Source organism: Lissotriton vulgaris, chromosome 5, assembly GCF_964263255.1.
Source record: "Lissotriton vulgaris chromosome 5, aLisVul1.2, whole genome shotgun sequence".
Lineage (NCBI taxonomy): Eukaryota > Metazoa > Chordata > Amphibia > Caudata > Salamandridae > Lissotriton > Lissotriton vulgaris.
The window spans coordinates 1,279,368,069-1,279,387,480 of NC_141693.1; the positions used below are offsets into that span (position 1 = coordinate 1,279,368,069).

Sequence of the window (19,412 nt, forward strand, 5' to 3'; positions counted from 1 at the left end):
GTACGATAATAGGCTATTTTTAGCCGTTGGTTTTGTGTAGGTCTTGGTTTGCAGTGTGTTTTTTTCAGTAAAAATGGTGAGGTCCAGGAAATCCAGTTGTTTGTTGTTACAAGTATAAGTGAAATTGAGCCAAGGATCCAGGCTATTGAGCCACATGATAAAGGTCGACAGGTCTTCTTTAATGTCCCAAATCAGAAATATATCGTCTATATATCTCTTCCAGTATAAAATACTGGAAGAGAAAGGGTTTGTTTCATTTAGGACATGTTGTGATTCGAACTGGCTCACATATAATCCAGCTACCAAAGGCGCTGCCCATGGAGGTTCCATGGACTTGTACATACAGGTCACCATCATATTCAAAGAAATTCTCCAATAGGGCCATTTTACAGCATTGGAGTATGAAGTGTCTGGGTGTATTGTAATTCCATTCTTCCATATACAATACATCTTCCAGCATCTGTAAGGTTTCGTCTTGTGGTAAACTGGTAAATAATGACTCAACATCTAGTCCAACCAAAGTCATGGTATTCTGGTCAAAAGGAGTATCCACAATCTGCACTAGAAGGTCCCTGGTATCTTTTATATAGGTTTCTGTCTTTTGTACCAGGGGTTTGAGAAACTCATCAGCGAATTTAGATAAAGGCTCTAACACCGAGCCTATCCCTGAGACGATAGGTCTTCCAGGAGGCGGTGATCTGTTTTTATGAGTTTTTGTGAGGGAATAAAAATATGGAATTTTCGGTTCTTTTTGTATGAGGAATTCTGCTTCCTTTTTTGAAATCCACATTTTTAACTCAGCCTCATATACCATGATGGAAATGGCGTTTTGTAGTCTTTCTGTAGGGTCGGTGTCTATCTTCTCATAGAATCTCGTGTCCGACAAAAGGACTAGGCACTGTTGGTCATAATCAGATTTGTTGAGGATTACTGTGCCTCCGCCCTTATCGGCTGGCTTAATTACAATGCTGTCATTGTTCCTTAGGGATTCCAAAGCCAAATATTCCTTCTTTGTGAGGTTCTGGTAAGTTCTTTTGTCATTTCTAGTTATTGTGTCTACTCCTTTTAATAAAGCTTGTTCGAAGGTCTGGAATTCAGGTGGTACACTCCCTGTCGGGGGATTGAAGGTTGATTTCCTTCTTAGTTGGGTATCTCCGTCATTAGGTGGTGGTTCCTTTCCTGAAAAGAAGGCTTTTAATTTGAGAGTTCTGCAAAATTCTGATAACTCACATTTGAGTTTGAAAGTATCTGTTTTTGGGGTCGGCACGAAACCTAAACCTTTGTTCAGACCGAGTTCTGCTCTTCCGTTAATTCAATGTTAGAGAGATTCACAATTAAGGATTGGTCTTGCTTGTTGATGGTTGGGCAGCCGCCATGCTCCGTGTCTGTACATTTCTCTGCTGGTCGTGCCAGGTTATTGACTTTCTTTTTCCTCTGGTTTGATTGTGGCCCCTGGATAAAAAAGGCTGTTCTTGTTGGTGCACACCTTGCTGGCCTGTTATAATATGATCTCCATTGTGTTGCATCTGTTGCATCCCTTGATTATAGGGGTCCATCCATCCTCCATATTGTGGAATAAACGGTGGGAAGTATGGCATGTTGTAGTTCTGGCGGTATGGTCGTTGCCATCGGTTGCCCCTTCTGGGTCGTTGGTATCTAAAATTGTTTCGACCTCTTCTGTTCGTATTGTCATCAGAACTGTTGGATGAGTTTATGGAGGAATTCTTGCCAATGGATTCATCATCTGATGTCAGGTCTTGGGGGTTATAATCATCCTTAGTATAAGGATGCATCTTCTCCTGACTAAACTTTTTTAGATCTTTTCCCAGTTTTTGAAGTTTACTCTGCATGATAAATTCCTTTGTTTCTTCTAGTTCTTTATTTATTTCATCCAGCCTTTTCTTGAAGACTAGTGGGTTTATTCCATTCTTTAGCTTATTTTCACATTCTTGGATCTCTGCTAGGAGTGCTTCCGAGAGGCGTTTGGCTGTCTTTATGATTAACACAAGATAATCTAAGGTGCATTTCCAAGAAATGGAGGACCAGTCTTTGCGGAATAGCAGATCATGTAGAAAAATGCGTGGTGCGTTGCTTACCCATAGCCCCTTTGGTGCAGTTTTTGCTCTCAAATATTCAGTCATAATTATGCCATGTATGGCAGTTCTAATTTGTTCTCGCTTCTTTTCTGTCAATGTCTCCCAGTCGTCTGTTTTTGCCAGTGCCTCAACTAAATCCGTATTTTGTAGAAGGGGTTGCCCTGCCAAAATTTCGTCTATATCACTTGCATCAAAACTGAGACCCGCGTTGCCCTCCATGATGCCTTAGTTGCTTTAAGAGATCCCGCAGCTGTGCGCTGCTTATATATGTTCATCAAAAAAGGGAGGGATGAGGAAGAATAGTGTCCGTTTCTTTCCCCAGGGATTAGATGCAGTTAATCAGAAAAAATGGACACTTGTTACACCTTCTAACCTTAGGTTCAAAAGATGAAGAGTACCCTCAAAGACTCAATGCAATCGTAGGTGCGGTATATATGGTTCATCCGCCCCGCATTGAAGTTTAAGGCAGTTATCATTGGGTTATCTTCTATGTATGAACTGCCAGCCTCACCCGAGGCACCTCTGGGTTATTGGTGCAGTGTCCAGAGATATGAGGGTTTCCCCACTATATACAGTGCAAAGAAAAAGTGACAAAAAGAAGTGATGTAAAAAAATATTTTAAAAAATGGAAGTAGCCCCAAGGATTTATTGAGGGGTATATTTCCACTGTAGGTTAAAATAAGACTACTTTTTTGCAGACCGAGTTACTGGGTCTGTTGGTATATTATTGAAAAAGCGTCGACATGTTTCAGCTCCTTGGGCCCTAGGGGTCTATGGAGCTTTCGTCAGGACTTATTCACAAACATAAAACATAAATGGTATACTCACACGATTTGTGCGGTATCTGTTTTGCAATTTTTCATTATCTGTAAAAAATTACATGTTAATATGCAATTACATTTTTGTAATCACAAAAAAGGTTTCTTCGCATTTGGGGTAACATAAAATAAACAATGTTTTATGATAAAACAAGTTTCTATAGCGCTTTGCATTATAAGGGCGAAATTGTGAGGTTAGCAGGTTCTGTTTTGGCTGATAGCAAGGAAATAGGGGACCTCAGTAGGTATCATAAGGAGGTATGTTGGTCGTACGAGTATTTATTTAACAGCATAAGTATACTTCTTTTTTATGCGCAATAGCAATGTATGTGGTACACTTATAGGCAAGGGATAACATAGTGAGCAGGATTGTGGCGCCGAGATATATTGAGGTCAGCTCGCCTCGTTGTGCACGCTGATGAAGCATTGTTAAATGCGGCATGTGCAGCAGGGTCTAAAGGTTATTCTGTGCCTGCAAACGCTAGATGTTAATTATACGCGCGGTTAAACAAAAAGCAATTGAGAACGCGATGCGAAAATGCTAAATTCTACTTCATGCGCGCGTTTAAGACGGAAATGCAGTTAAAGAATGCGGTGCGGCGAAGTACCTTAAATCAGCAAAAGTTGTGCCACTACGGGGGTTCGCTTGTTTCAGAAGCCCAGAGCTGTAAATAAAGGGCGGAGGTAGAGTTTCAAAAGGACGCTGCTTCCAAACGATCTTACCGGTATAGCGGGTGATCTGTCTCAGGCGCCATTACCCGCGTGGAAGTTGTATCTGGCTCTGCACAAGTTGGATACAACTTCCACGCGGGTAATGGCGCCTGAGACAGATCACCCGCTATACCGGTAAGATCGTTTGGAAGCAGCGTCCTTTTGAAACTCTACCTCCGCCCTTTATTTACAGCTCTGGGCTTCAGAAACAAGCGAACCCCCGTAGTGGCACAACTTTTGCTGATTTAAGGTACTTCGCCGCACCGCATTCTTTAACTGCATTTCCGTCTTAAACGCGCGCATGAAGTAGAATTTAGCATTTTCGCATCGCGTTCTCAATTGCTTTTTGTTTAACCGCGCGTATAATTAACATCTAGCGTTTGCAGGCACAGAATAACCTTTAGACCCTGCTGCACATGCCGCATTTAACAATGCTTCATCAGCGTGCAAAACGAGGCGAGCTGACCTCAATATATCTCGGCGCCACAATCCTGCTCACTATGTTATCCCTTGCCTATAAGTGTACCACATACATTGCTATTGCGCATAAAAAAGAAGTATACTTATGCTGTTAAATAAATACTCGTACGACCAACATACCTCCTTATGATACCTACTGAGGTCCCCTATTTCCTTGCTATCAGCCAAAACTGAACCTGCTAACCTCACAATTTCGCCCTTATAATGCAAAGCGCTATAGAAACTTGTTTTATCATAAAACATTGTTTATTTTATGTTACCCCAAATGCGAAGAAACCTTTTTTGTGATTACAAAAATGTACTTGCATATTAACATGTAATTTTTTACAGATAATGAAAAATTGCAAAACAGATACCGCACAAATCGTGTGAGTATACCATTTATGTTTTATGTTTGTGAATAAGTCCTGACGAAAGCTCCATAGACCCCTAGGGCCCAAGGAGCTGAAACATGTCGACGCTTTTTCAATAATATACCAACAGACCCAGTAACTCGGTGTGCAAAAAAGTATAGTCTTATTTTAACCTACAGTGGAAATATACCCCTCAATAAATCCTTGGGGCTACTTCCATTTTTTAAAATATTTTTTCACATCACTTCTTTTTGTCACTTTTTCTTTGCACTGTATATAGTGGGGAAACCCTCATATCTCTGGACACTGCACCAATAACCCAGAGGTGCCTCGGGTGAGGCTGGCAGTTCATACATAGAAGATAACCCAATGATAACTGCCTTAAACTTCAATGCGGGGCGGATGAACCATATATACCGCACCTACGATTGCATTGAGTCTTTGAGGGTACTCTTCATCCTTTGAACCTAAGGTTAGAAGGTGTAACAAGTGTCCATTTTTTCTGATTAACTGCATCTAATCCCTGGGGAATGAAACGGACACTATTCTTCCTCATCCCTCCCTTTTTGATGAACATATATAAGCAGCGCACAGCTGCGGGATCTCTTAAAGCAACTAAGGCATCATGGAGGGCAACGCGGGTCTCAGTTTTGATGCAAGTGATATAGACGAAATTTTGGCAGGGCAACCCCTTCTACAAAATACGGATTTAGTTGAGGCACTGGCAAAAACAGACGACTGGGAGACATTGACAGAAAAGAAGCGAGAACAAATTAGAACTGCCATACATGGCATAATTATGACTGAATATTTGAGAGCAAAAACTGCACCAAAGGGGCTATGGGTAAGCAACGCACCACGCATTTTTCTACATGATCTGCTATTCCGCAAAGACTGGTCCTCCATTTCTTGGAAATGCACCTTAGATTATCTTGTGTTAATCATAAAGACAGCCAAACGCCTCTCGGAAGCACTCCTAGCAGAGATCCAAGAATGTGAAAATAAGCTAAAGAATGGAATAAACCCACTAGTCTTCAAGAAAAGGCTGGATGAAATAAATAAAGAACTAGAAGAAACAAAGGAATTTATCATGCAGAGTAAACTTCAAAAACTGGGAAAAGATCTAAAAAAGTTTAGTCAGGAGAAGATGCATCCTTATACTAAGGATGATTATAACCCCCAAGACCTGACATCAGATGATGAATCCATTGGCAAGAATTCCTCCATAAACTCATCCAACAGTTCTGATGACAATACGAACAGAAGAGGTCGAAACAATTTTAGATACCAACGACCCAGAAGGGGCAACCGATGGCAACGACCATACCGCCAGAACTACAACATGCCATACTTCCCACCGTTTATTCCACAATATGGAGGATGGATGGACCCCTATAATCAAGGGATGCAACAGATGCAACACAATGGAGATCATATTATAACAGGCCAGCAAGGTGTGCACCAACAAGAACAGCCTTTTTTATCCAGGGGCCACAATCAAACCAGAGGAAAAAGAAAGTCAATAACCTGGCGCGACCAGCAGAGAAATGTACAGACACGGAGCATGGCGGCTGCCCAACCATCAACAAGCAAGACCAATCCTTAATTGTGAATCTCTCTAACATTGAATTAACGGAAGAGCAGAACTCGGTCCTGAACAAAGGTTTAGGTTTCGTGCCGACCCCAAAAACAGATACTTTCAAACTCAAATGTGAGTTATCAGAATTTTGCAGAACTCTCAAATTAAAAGCCTTCTTTTCAGGAAAGGAACCACCACCTAATGACGGAGATACCCAACTAAGAAGGAAATCAACCTTCAATCCCCCGACAGGGAGTGTACCACCTGAATTCCAGACCTTCGAACAAGCTTTATTAAAAGGAGTAGACACAATAACTAGAAATGACAAAAGAACTTACCAGAACCTCACAAAGAAGGAATATTTGGCTTTGGAATCCCTAAGGAACAATGACAGCATTGTAATTAAGCCAGCCGATAAGGGCGGAGGCACAGTAATCCTCAACAAATCTGATTATGACCAACAGTGCCTAGTCCTTTTGTCGGACACGAGATTCTATGAGAAGATAGACACCGACCCTACAGAAAGACTACAAAACGCCATTTCCATCATGGTATATGAGGCTGAGTTAAAAATGTGGATTTCAAAAAAGGAAGCAGAATTCCTCATACAAAAAGAACCGAAAATTCCATATTTTTATTCCCTCACAAAAACTCATAAAAACAGATCACCGCCTCCTGGAAGACCTATCGTCTCAGGGATAGGCTCGGTGTTAGAGCCTTTATCTAAATTCGCTGATGAGTTTCTCAAACCCCTGGTACAAAAGACAGAAACCTATATAAAAGATACCAGGGACCTTCTAGTGCAGATTGTGGATACTCCTTTTGACCAGAATACCATGACTTTGGTTGGACTAGATGTTGAGTCATTATTTACCAGTTTACCACAAGACGAAACCTTACAGATGCTGGAAGATGTATTGTATATGGAAGAATGGAATTACAATACACCCAGACACTTCATACTCCAATGCTGTAAAATGGCCCTAAAGGAGAATTTCTTTGAATATGATGGTGACCTGTACGTACAAGTCCATGGAACCTCCATGGGCAGCGCCTTTGCGCCTTCGGTAGCTGGATTATATGTGAGCCAGTTCGAATCACAACATGTCCTAAATGAAACAAACCCTTTCTCTTCCAGTATTTTATACTGGAAGAGATATATAGACGATATATTTCTGATTTGGGACATTAAAGAAGACCTGTCGACCTTTATCATGTGGCTCAATAGCCTGGATCCTTGGCTCAATTTCACTTATACTTGTAACAACAAACAACTGGATTTCCTGGACCTCACCATTTTTACTGAAAAAAACACACTGCAAACCAAGACCTACACAAAACCAACGGCTAAAAATAGCCTATTATCGTACAAAAGTTTTCACCCTAAACCCCTTAGGGATAACTTACCGTACAGCCAATTTCTTAGGCTCAAAAGAAATTGCAGTAAAAATGAGGATTATAAAAATCAATCAGAGGTACTCAGCCAAAAACTGAAAAACAGAGACTACACAGAAAAAAACGATCAGGAAATGCAAGAAAAGAGCCGACAACCAACCCAGAGAGTGCCTCCTACAATTACATCAGAAGGAGCCTACACCAGACCTTACTACCTGTGTGACAACCTTCAACCCGGCCACATATGCTGTGCAGAAATTGGTAAATAAAAACTGGCACATTATAAATACAGGCAAATTCAACTGGCCAAGACCAAGGTTTGCCAACCGCAGATCGAAGAATCTTAAGGATACATTGGTACATACACGCCCACAAAAAAAAAACTACCTGTGGAAACAAGAGACATCACAATGACACCAGTAACAGGACACTATCCATGTGGGAGCTGTGCAGCCTGTAAAACAACATCTGCCTCAAAAACACTACAATTATCTGAGAACTTTGTATGGACACAAAAACAACACACCACATGCAATTCCTCCCATGTCATATACATGATCTGCTGCCCCTGTAAAAAACAGTATATAGGGATGACATGTCGCAAAATTAAAACTAGAATCAGTGAACATAAAAGTAATATCAGGCTCAAGAAAAACACTACCAAGATGTGTTCACACTTCACAGAAATGAATCATTCCTGCGACGAGATGCAGTGGACAGTGATAGAAATGCTGTACGACAAGTCAAATAATGCAGAGAAGGTGCTATATGAAAAAGAGCAACGGTGGGTCGACCGTTTGCGTACTTGTGAATATGGTCTCAATGATATAGCATGGCACCATTTTGCAAAAAAATCTACCTGAAAACTATTCACAGGTCTCCATAAGCCCACTACAGCATACATCATTCTGATCTTTAATGAGAACTTTATCAACCAAAAAAGGAATACACCAGGCACATCGCCTTCCATTCCTCCTTACCCCCGTATTTTGTGAAAACCCTGTCCTAAAATTAACGTGATACGAGTAAACTAGAATAATGGCACACAAAAACGGCGCTTTATTTACCCAATGGCTGAGGCCCCTTTAAACATTTCACTTTACGTCAGCTGGCTCCTTTAAAACTAAGCCACCGGAACAACAGAGACATCCGGGGGCAGAGCCAGCACAAGTTGGATACAACTTCCACGCGGGTAATGGCGCCTGAGACAGATCACCCGCTATACCGGTAAGATCGTTTGGAAGCAGCGTCCTTTTGAAACTCTACCTCCGCCCTTTATTTACAGCTCTGGGCTTCAGAAACAAGCGAACCCCCGTAGTGGCACAACTTTTGCTGATTTAAGGTACTTCGCTGCACCGCATTCTTTAACTGCATTTCCATCTTAAACGCGCGCATGAAGTAGAATTTAGCATTTTCGCATCGCGTTCTCAATTGCTTTTTGTTTAACCGCGCGTATAATTAACATCTAGCGTTTGCAGGCACAGAATAACCTTTAGACCCTGCTGCACATGCCGCATTTAACAATGCTTCATCAGCGTGCACAACGAGGCGAGCTGACCTCAATATATCTCGGCGCCACTATCCTGCTCACTATGTTATCCCTTGCCTATAAGTGTACCACATATATTGCTATTGCGCATAAAAAAGAAGTATACTTATGCTGTTAAATAAATACTCGTACGACCAACATACCTCCTTATGATACCTACTGAGGTCCCCTATTTCCTTGCTATCAGCCAAAACTGAACCTGCTAACCTCACAATTTCGCCCTTATAATGCAAAGCGCTATAGAAACTTGTTTTATCATAAAACATTGTTTATTTTGTTACCCCAAATGCGAAGAAACCTTTTTTGTGATTACAAAAATGTACTTGCATATTAACATGTAATTTTTTACAGATAATGAAAAATTGCAAAACAGATACCGCACAAATCGTGTGAGTATACCATTTATGTTTTATGTTTGTGAATAAGTCCTGACGAAAGCTCCATAGACCCCTAGGGCCCAAGGAGCTGAAACATGTCGACGCTTTTTCAATAATATACCAACAGACCCAGTAACTCGGTCTGCAAAAAAGTATAGTCTTATTTTAACCTACAGTGGAAATATACCCCTCAATAAATCCTTGGGGCTACTTCCATTTTTTAAAATATTTTTTCACATCACTTCTTTTTGTCACTTTTTCTTTGCACTGTATATAGTGGGGAAACCCTCATATCTCTGGACACTGCACCAATAACCCAGAGGTGCCTCGGGTGAGGCTGGCAGTTCATACATAGAAGATAACCCAATGATAACTGCCTTAAACTTCAATGCGGGGCGGATGAACCATATATACCGCACCTACGATTGCATTGAGTCTTTGAGGGTACTCTTCATCCTTTGAACCTAAGGTTAGAAGGTGTAACAAGTGTCCATTTTTTCTGATTAACTGCATCTAATCCCTGGGGAAAGAAACGGACACTATTCTTCCTCATCCCTCCCTTTTTTGATGAACATGACTCCGTAATTGTACAAGCTGCTCAAAAAAGGGCTAGAAATCCTTCTTCTCCAATCACAGCCCCACTTGACAGGGATGGCAGTCAGACTCAATTGGGTTAAGAGTCTCCACCATGGCAGCGACCACATTCCGTGCAACCAATTCACTAGCCATCTTGGGTCGGTACGACCGGCAAATGTGGTCGGACATCTCACCATATATCAACATGTTACCAGAACCTTCAAAAGCTGAAGCTCTAAAGATCTTACAGGCAGGGGGAACGTATCTCTGTGGAGATTATAGATTCGGCTGTGGATGTGGCATCCACAGGTTTCAGGCAGCTAGCGGGTGCTGCCGTTCTGCGTAGGTAAGACTGGTTGAAGGCTACATTTTTCGCCAGGAGGTTCAGTCAAAGATAATTGACATGCCATTTGATGGAGAGGCATTGTTCGGCCCACAACTAGAAGAAGCCCTTCAAACCATCAAGAAGGACACCGAGACCGCCAGATCTCTTGGCACCTTACAATTTCGTAAGCCGCCCTTTCGAGGTGCGAAAGGACGTGGATCGTTCTCCAATCGAGGGACCTACAACCAACAGAAATCTTATCAATCATATCAAGGAAATCAACGATACCAGTCACAAAGACAGTAGTCATATGGAGAACGAAACAATGCCTATTCACAAAATAAAAGGACGCCTTCCTACCGCGGAAGAGATACAAATAAGAAACAATGAGAACCGCCACCTGCCACCGCTTCTACCGCTGTCCCATGTAAAGGTTGGAGGAAGAATCTCCCGATTTTACTCGAACTGGTCCTCCATAACATCGGACATGTGGGTCTTGGACATTGTGGTCAGAGGCAATGCTCTAGAATTCGAAAAGTTTTCTCCAAATTTTCCCCGAAGAGGCCCACCTCCAGCTCATCTCGGAGGGCTGTTTTCCCAGACAAATCTGATGATAAAAAAAGGAACGATCGAGAGAGTCCCCCAGTTACAGAGAGGGACAGGATTTTATTCAAGATTTTTCCTAATAATGAAAAAATCGGGAGAATGGCGTCCCATTCTCGATCTTCGCTCCCTCAACAAATACCTAAGGAAATTGTCCTTTCAGATGTTGACGTTTCAAGAAATTTTTCATCTTCTGTCGGCAGGGTATCACATGACCACCCTCGATCCTCAAGATGCGTACTTCCATGTTCCGATCCTTCCCAGACACAGAAAGTACTTGCGGTTCAGGGTGGCTGGCAGGGACCCCGACTAACACTGTGAGTTCTATGAGACCATGCACGTCATATTTGGGAACCTGCTGGTGTGCCTTCGGGCCACGCGGGAGTGAGTGGGGACCCCACTGGTTCTCTACAAGTGGTAATCTCCAATGGGCCCCTTGGAACCACGGATGTATTAGACTTCTATGACCTATCCCAGCACCGGTCCAGATGGTAACATTCACGGCGCCGCATGGGGACCTCTGCCGGGCCATCCCCATTCACATCACCGGGTGCCGTCGATGCCGGCTCTGGTTCCGACTAAGGCCCTGTCTTCAGGCTGTAGCCTAAGCTGTAGCCTAAGCCCTGTTCTTTTGGGCTGGGACTCCGGGAGGAGTGGGGTGGGGTCGGGGGGGCTCCCGAGCCTGAAGAATGCCAGCCCCTAGACCCTAACATGGACTGGTGAGAGAATATTATGGACGCCAGCAGACTGGAACCTCTCCAGATACTACCATGATTGTTCCTCCTACTGTGGCTACGAAGGGGGGGATCCTCTTTTGCTGTGGTAGTTAGAAGGGCTAGCCAAGGTTCTGAACCTTAACCATACCCTCAGTGGCATTCAAGACTGTCTTGACATCGGTGATTCAGCCTGGAGTGACCCCCTCAGAAACACTTCTCCCATTTAATGAATCCTTCCAAAAGTCATGCTTGGGACGTGGTCCAAATGCTGCACAGGGGCTCTTGTGAGCAGGACGATCAGACTGCCTGGCCCCAAGGGACCCCAATTAACTCAGAAAGCACCCTACCCCGAGAGCTTAGTGTTCCAAGCTTCCGCATCCCGTGTAAATCCTGCTGCTTTCCTTACCACTCCACTAGATAGGGAATCCAAGAGGCAGGGGGACTCCTTGGGAAAGAAAATTTTTTCTTCCACCAGCTTGGCACTGCTGTGCCTTTTGGGCCATTACTCCCATGCTGCCCGTGGTCCCAAAAGAGGCCTGGCCCTACTCTCTCAAATTATTGCAGACAGGAGAGATGCAGTCATGTTCACAATCCCATGTGTTCTGGACATGACTGATTCGCTGGGCAGAGTGGGTTCTTTGTCGGTGGCCATACGGCGACTTGCTGAGAATGACAGTTTTTTTCCGGGGTATGCCGAAGAACGGAGCCCTTTAATGGCTCCCGTCTCTTCAGAGACGAGGCAGCCTCAGTCCTGGAACTCTTCAAGGATAGCAGGGACATAGCCAGGTACTTGGACCTTCCTATGGCCCCTTGCCAACCTCATACTGCCTTTTGCTCCATCCGTTGCCACGGTAGAGACTTCAAACGGCGTCTTTACCAGCCTAGCCACCAAGGTGCGCAAGCTTCCTAGACTCTGCATGGCTGTTGACGCTGTACCCACTGGCACCCTGAGTGGGGCAGCTAAAGGTCAGGCCAGCTCATAACTGTCTGTGCCCACCCTCTCCTCCCCCTGCCTCCTATTCTCACCCACACTAGCTGCAGCCTCCGTACACCTTTAGGTTGCCCTCTGAACATCATGGGCACCTAGTGTGAAGCAGGATACGCCATCACCTGCCCCCCTGGAGGTCAATACCGTCAGTGCGCTGGGTTCTTCAGATTGTCTTAAGGGACTACTCCCTTCCTTCTGTGAACTCCCATGCAACCCACTTGCAACAGACTGATGGAGGAACAGCTCTCCTTGCTCCGCCAGGAAGTGACAGCTTTCTTGTCCAAGGGAGCCATAGAGAGGGTGCCGTTGCCAGAAGTAGGTAATGGTTGTTTTTCGAGCTACTTTCTGGTGCTCAAGGAGAAAGGCCTTCATCCAATCCACGACCTGTGCCCTATTTCTTACTCAAAAAAGTTCAAAATGCACATGCTGGTCCTGTCTGTTCTGGACCCAGGAGACTGGATGGTATAGTTGGGCTTTAAAGACCCATTCTTCCACATTCCCGTCCTGCCTGCCCTCATGTGTTACCTACGGTTCACAGTAGCCCTGGAGCACTTTCAGTTTGCTGTGCTCCCTTTTGGCCTTAACAGCGCCCCTCAGTTGTTCACCAAGGTGATGGTGGTGGTTGCCGCTCATCTGCGGAGATCAGGGGTGCCAGTTTGCCCCTATCTCGACGACTGACTGGTGAAAGCATGCTCCCCCCAGGCGGTCGTCTCCCACCTCCACCTCCTCCTCCACCACCTGCACTCGCTGAGGTTCACCATCAGCGCACCAAAGTCACACCTGATACGCTCTCAGACGCTCATTTTCATCAGAGCTGTTCTAGACACTGTGCAGTTTCGGGCCTATCCTCCTGAACGGTGAGTCCAGCATATTCAGGCTATGATGCCAATGTTTCATCCTCTATCCTGGATTTCGGTGAGGCTAACTCTGAAACTGCTGGGACTCCTGGCCTCCTGCATCCTGCTTGTGACACATGCCCACTAGCATATGCAGGCTCTGCCGTGGGGCTTGTAGTTCCAGCGGGCAGAGCATCAGGTAATCTCTCCGACTTGGTCCAGATCGCGAAAGGAACTGTAAAATATCTGCAGTGGTGGTTAACGAACCACGAATTAGTCAGTAGCAGACCCCTCTACCTTTCCCAACCAGATCTAACAGTGGTAATAGATGCGTCACTACTGGGATTGGGTAGCCATCTGGGAGAGGTGAAGATCAGAGGCCTGTGGTCTCTTGCGGAATCTAGACTCTACATCAACCTTCTGGAGGTACGAGCGATCTTACTGGCATTAAAAGATTTTCTGCCCTCCATCAAGAGAAGGTTAGTACAGGTATTTATGTACAACACCACCGCCTTGTGTTATTTCAACAAACAGGGCGGATGGGGTCCTGGGCCCATTGTCAAGAGGCCCTGTGGTTCTGGACATGGTTGGAACGTCAAGGCATATCCCCGGTGGTTCACCTCCTGGTGGGCTTTGTGAACACCAGGGCAGACCAACTGAGCCGAAGATCCCTAGCTGATTATAAATGGCGTTTCCATCTGGAGGTGGTGCAAGGTCACTTTCAGCATTGAGGAGAGCACTTGGTTAGATCTGTTGTCAGTTGCAAGAATGCGCAATGTCAGCAGCTCTGATTGCTTGAGTTTCCAAGGTGGCTTTTGCTCCGACATGCTTTTCATCTCGAGTGGAACTCAGGCTGCCTGTACACCTTTCCACCCATACCACTCCTGCCCAGCATTCTCAAGAAGATCAGGAACGACCAGGCCCAAGTTATCCTTGTGTCAATGGACTGGACAGTTTGGTATCATGAGCTGTTGAGTATGGCCATCGGTCCTCTGATCAGGCTGCCCCTTAAGGAGAATCTTCTGTTGTAGCAGCATGGGAGAGTTCTCCACCAGAACCCATCAACGCTCCGCCTTCATGCGTGGAGATTGAGCAGCGACAGTTGACAGCTTCTGACCTTCTGTCCATAGTCTACCATGCTATCTTGGCAGCTAGACATTCCTCCACCAAAACTGAATACACCTGCCATTGGGGCATGTTTGTGGCATGGTGTGCAGAGAAACAGTTTGACCCTCTTTTTCTGCTCCTATCTCTCATGTCCTTCTACTTATCCTTTCTCTTGCCCAGCAGGGCTCTGCTCTGAGCACCTTAAAGGGCTATCTTTCTGACATCCATCTGAGCCTTTCTCTTGTGCTAGATCAGCCATCCCTCGTCAAATCCCCCGTTATAAATAAGTTCCTAAAATATTTGCAACATAGGGACTTTAATCTAGTCCTAATGTTTCTGATGTGCTCTCCCTTTGAGCCGTTGCACACTTGTCCTCCCAGGCTCCTTACCATCAAGATGTCCTTCTTGGTGAAGATAACAGCTGCCCAGAGGCTTGTTGACCTTCAGGCCTGGTCATCCAAGCCTCTTTACCTGAACATTTACCCAGACAAGCTGGTTCTTCGCACTAGAGCTTCCTTTCTGCAAAATGTTGTTACTCCTCTTCATGTAGGCCAGTCCATTACCGTGCCTACCTTTTATGCTCTACCACATCCTTCTGAGAGAGATGCGATTTCACCAGCTGACCCAAAAAGACCAAGTTCCAGGTGGACGGCCAATTCTTTGTGGGGCATATCAGAGTGAAGAAGGGTAAGGCCATGCAGAAACGGACCATCTTCTGATGGATAGTGCTCTACATTAAGGTCTGCTATGCATTAGCCAAGAAGCAACCTTCTATGGGTTTGCGTGCTCCTTCCACAAAAACTAAGGCTGCGACCACTGCGTTAGCATGCAGAGTTCCAGTCTGGTTATCTGCCAGGCAGCAACGTGGGCTTCTCTACACATGATCACAAAGCATTACAGCCGGGACAGTCTGGTCCATTGGGACAGGCACTTTGCTTGTGCGGTCCTTTCTCTTGTGAAACAGTTTCGTAGATCCAACTCCGTATTGCTTGGGTATCTGTTCTAAGGTAAGGAATCTGCGGCTAGAAGTCTCTTAACAGATGATCAAGTTATTTTACTTTTGTAACTTCATATCTAATAGAGACACTAGCTGCAGATTCCTTACTGATCCACCAATCCTCACCGCAAGCAGATTTCTAAGGACAAGGCTGTTTCCCTTTTAGGGCCCTAGTTTTCCATGGCAGGTGTCGGTGTTCTTTGTGGCTCTGCGCTCCTGGTGTTGAAAGTTGCAAAAATAAACTGTTGTCAACACATTGGTGTGGCACCTATATAGGCTCGGCGCATGTCATTTCTGGCACCGACTACGCATAATGGGCCACCTACCGGCTCACAGTGGTACTGCTCACAAAAAAAATATCTGGATCAAGTCAAAGTAATTCTGAGGGAAGTAATTTGTGGCTAGATAGTCTCTACCAGTTATGGCATTACCAAAGGTAAGTAACTTGTGCTTCAAGGACTTGCCATGTATCTGAACAAAATAACATGAAGTCATGCAGCAGTAGTGAAAAAGTACACCCCTTAGCACATTAAATACTTGTTTTTGTTTTTACTTTGATTGTTGATTTATTTTGCACATGTGTCAATACTAGCTTGCATCCACTTGTGCAGCCAAACTAATGGGTCTTTTCATGCATAATCAGATTTTAAGTAGACTGCAAGATTCCTCCACACAGAAAGCACAGGAAAATCCTAGGTAAGAGCACTGCAAGGTCCCAGTCAAATATACAGCAGAAGAATCACATTTAAGTCACATTTAAGAGCTGTCCAAATGTTCTTAACCGGATATAATATGCACAACAATAGATTTAACATTGCAATGCAAACCTATTTTACACACATACTGGAAAACAGCAATGCAAGCTTTACTCTAACACATGAATTCCATCACTATGTGCGTGTATTAGTATTTATGAAGAGCTGTGTTGCCTCACACTGACGTGAGAATTTCAACCACTCTTGCTACGAAATATATTTAAGAGTTCATTGGTGTTACCTGTCTCGGTTTCTAAAACGTGTATTATTTTTGATAGTTGAAATAGTGAATAGCTTTTTGCTTTTACTGTCTTGCTTAAGAATACCAGTTGGTAAGCAAAAAGGCTCTCTTTCATGCATGCAGATGTGCAGGTCACTATTGCTGAGGTAGTTGGGATGAAATTTGTTAAATTAATAAATTGTTACTGTGTGGATAACTATTTAGAGCTTGTGATGGATTCCCACGTGCCCTATCACAGTAGCATCTTTTGTGTTTAGTTTTAATGCAATAGTCGCCAAACTTTTTAATGCTGCGACCACTTAAGTTAAAAAAATATATATTATTATTATTTGGACCCCCCAGAATGTAATGTATTTTTTCACATGCATTGTGTAAATATTAAATAATGCAAGGAAGCTAAAAAAAATAATGGGCCTCTAACAAATGCAAAAAAGCTAATTCGCCTTAGTATTTATCACAGTAAATCCATGTGGAGTTAAACATAGTAAGCATGCCAAACTTGTCAATTAATATCACCGGGAAAAGGGAAGTATTAAGAAGAAATGTTGTTCAATCTTGTAGCTTACTTTTTCTTACAATAAACACTACATGCAAACTTTAAAACGTTGTAACCCAGGTAGCCAAAATATGAGTATCGGAAAAATTTTGACAAAAAATTATAGATCTTATTCCTTTTTTATTTTCCCACATTATCAGACCAAGAGGGCTCTGTCATGTTAAAACTTCAGCCAGTAATTAATGGCATTTAAGCCCAAAGCGCATTGCATGCTGAAATTTGTGAGCCAATCATTACATTGTTAAATGTGAAACTACAATGGACTGTACCTAAAATGCCAGAGCTGCCTGAAGTTGTTTCACTAGAAATGAGGCCGACTTGAAAGCTTACAGTATTCACACATTTCAGTTAAGTTTAGCTATTCCTTTAAAAAAAAGTCACATATATGCTATTGCCAACACTTTATTGGCAATTTGGTATCCTTACTAGTGCCCATATGTTTTCCTTTTATCAGAAATTGGGGAGAATTATTTGATGAGTATTTGCAGCCTTACTCCGTTGACACCTTCTTCAGGCAAGGAAATGATTGACAAAGTTACTTATGGCCCATTACAATGTGGCTATATCCAACTCTGTTTTCTTTCATTGACATCAATAGTTTACCTGTATTTTGATTGTCTTTCTCCCCTAACAACATACGAAATTTTACTTATGGTCTGTGCACCCCCTGACAGGAATTTATGCCCCATTCAGGGGCATGTCCCACAGTTTAAAGAGTTCTGTTTTAGAGGATGCCTACCTGTGGATATCTCAAGCTTTACTGCTCTCTGATTCCACAGCTTGTACGATTGTTGTAACCTGTCTGTGTCCATCCATGCAAGCTCATTAAGCCATTCATTTACTACCAATTCATTTAGCCATCCATTTAGACACGCATTCAAATATTGATGCAAGTGCTCATCTAGCCATGCACTCTGCCATTCACTTGTTCATCCATTCACGTGCGGCAAAGTTTCTCCAACCCTTTACTTATTCTCACATTTACCCACTCAACCAGCCACACATTGACGCAAAAACTCCCCAGTCAATGAAGAAACACCATAACTAACAATGACCAGACCTATTGGCTGCCAAAGGTTTTTCATAGAGTCTCCCACAGAGGACCTTTCCATCTCTAAAGAGAATCAATTGGATTGCCACCTCATAACATTTCTGTAAAATACCCTTTAGCTCTCTTCTAGTTTGACTCTGAGTAAACTCCATTTTTAAACTTTCACCCAGTCACCGTTCCATACTTTGCTTATTCTTTTTGAAGGGGTTTCATGGCATTAATAAGCAACCTTACAGAGCACCCCTGCATTCAAAATCAACCCTCTGCTGACATTTGTAATCAAAAAAGCCTGTTGATGGAATTTGGAAAGGCTGACTACTTTGTGTTCCAATTTTTTTTTGTCAAATAACAGGCTCTTGAGGGGTAGCCTACCTCCTGTTTTATGTCACTCTTGTTTTACATTGATCGACTTGTTTCCCAACATATAAAATGTAAAGGTGAAGGTGAACTGCTTGATTCATTGATCAGTTCTGATCTACTAACTCACTACTTTTACCATCATAAAATATGGATCAGCAGAAAAAGTAATGTCCTGAGCCTTAAAACTGCAAATTACAGAGCAGTTGCAGGGTGTGTTCTCTGTAGCATGCTTACTTTAAGATAGATTATTTGTAAACCGTTGTTTCACGTATTTCTCAAAGAATCATATTCAACCCGTTTTCTCCTCCGAAGCCACTACTGCGTATTATTTGATGATGGTCAACACTAAGTCACTACACTGAGCTAGAACCCTAGCTCCCAAAATCCCAAGCTCCTCTTTGAATCATAATCGTTTGGTTAGTCGCTATGTAATGCAAATAAAATGTGTTTTCTTTACAAGGTGTGGAATTTTGTGTTCCTCAATGTTATCTGTGTGGCCTCCCGAATAATTAAGTAGGGTCTAAAAACGAATGGCTTTTTAATTTGTAGGCAGGTGCTCTTCTGACCATGGATCTCTACTTTTTTTTCCTGCACTTTCTACTAAATGATGTTCTTGTTATGACTGTGCCTGAATACTAATTCACTTTTGCGTCTCCCACTTTCCTTTTCTTGGTCTTTCTCTGTCTTCTACCTGTTTTCTGTTATCCCTCTGTCTGTCCATCCTTCCTCTCCATGCCTCACCCTCCGCAGAATCTTCATCAGTTGAAACAGATTCAGGCACTGCGGCAGATGAACGAGCAGCTGCTGACGGAGAACAGGGCCCTGACCCGAGTGGTAGCCAAGCTCTCTGAGGCAGCAGAGACCGAGGAGCTCTAGCTCACTTGCCTTCCTCTTCATCTTGCATCTTCACTCTACTCTTCCAGGCAGGTTTACACTAATTCTC

At 43.5% G+C, this 19,412-nt stretch overlaps 1 protein-coding gene across 8 annotated transcripts in view; it reads left to right on the forward strand.

Moving 5' to 3' along the window:
- PPP1R12B (protein phosphatase 1 regulatory subunit 12B) overlaps positions 1–19,412 on the forward strand; it is an 880,212-nt gene that overhangs the window by 792,436 nt on the left and 68,364 nt on the right. For 3 of the 8 annotated variants that reach the window (XM_086923135.1, XM_086923131.1, XM_086923138.1), the window contains one exon: positions 19,220–19,392. The exons of the other annotated variants lie outside the window; for them this stretch is intronic. In XM_086923135.1, the coding sequence (XP_086779261.1) occupies positions 19,220–19,345 (126 nt within the window). In that variant the 3' untranslated portion in view covers positions 19,346–19,392. The remainder of the gene's footprint in view (positions 1–19,219; positions 19,393–19,412) is intronic. 8 annotated transcript variants of the gene reach the window in all.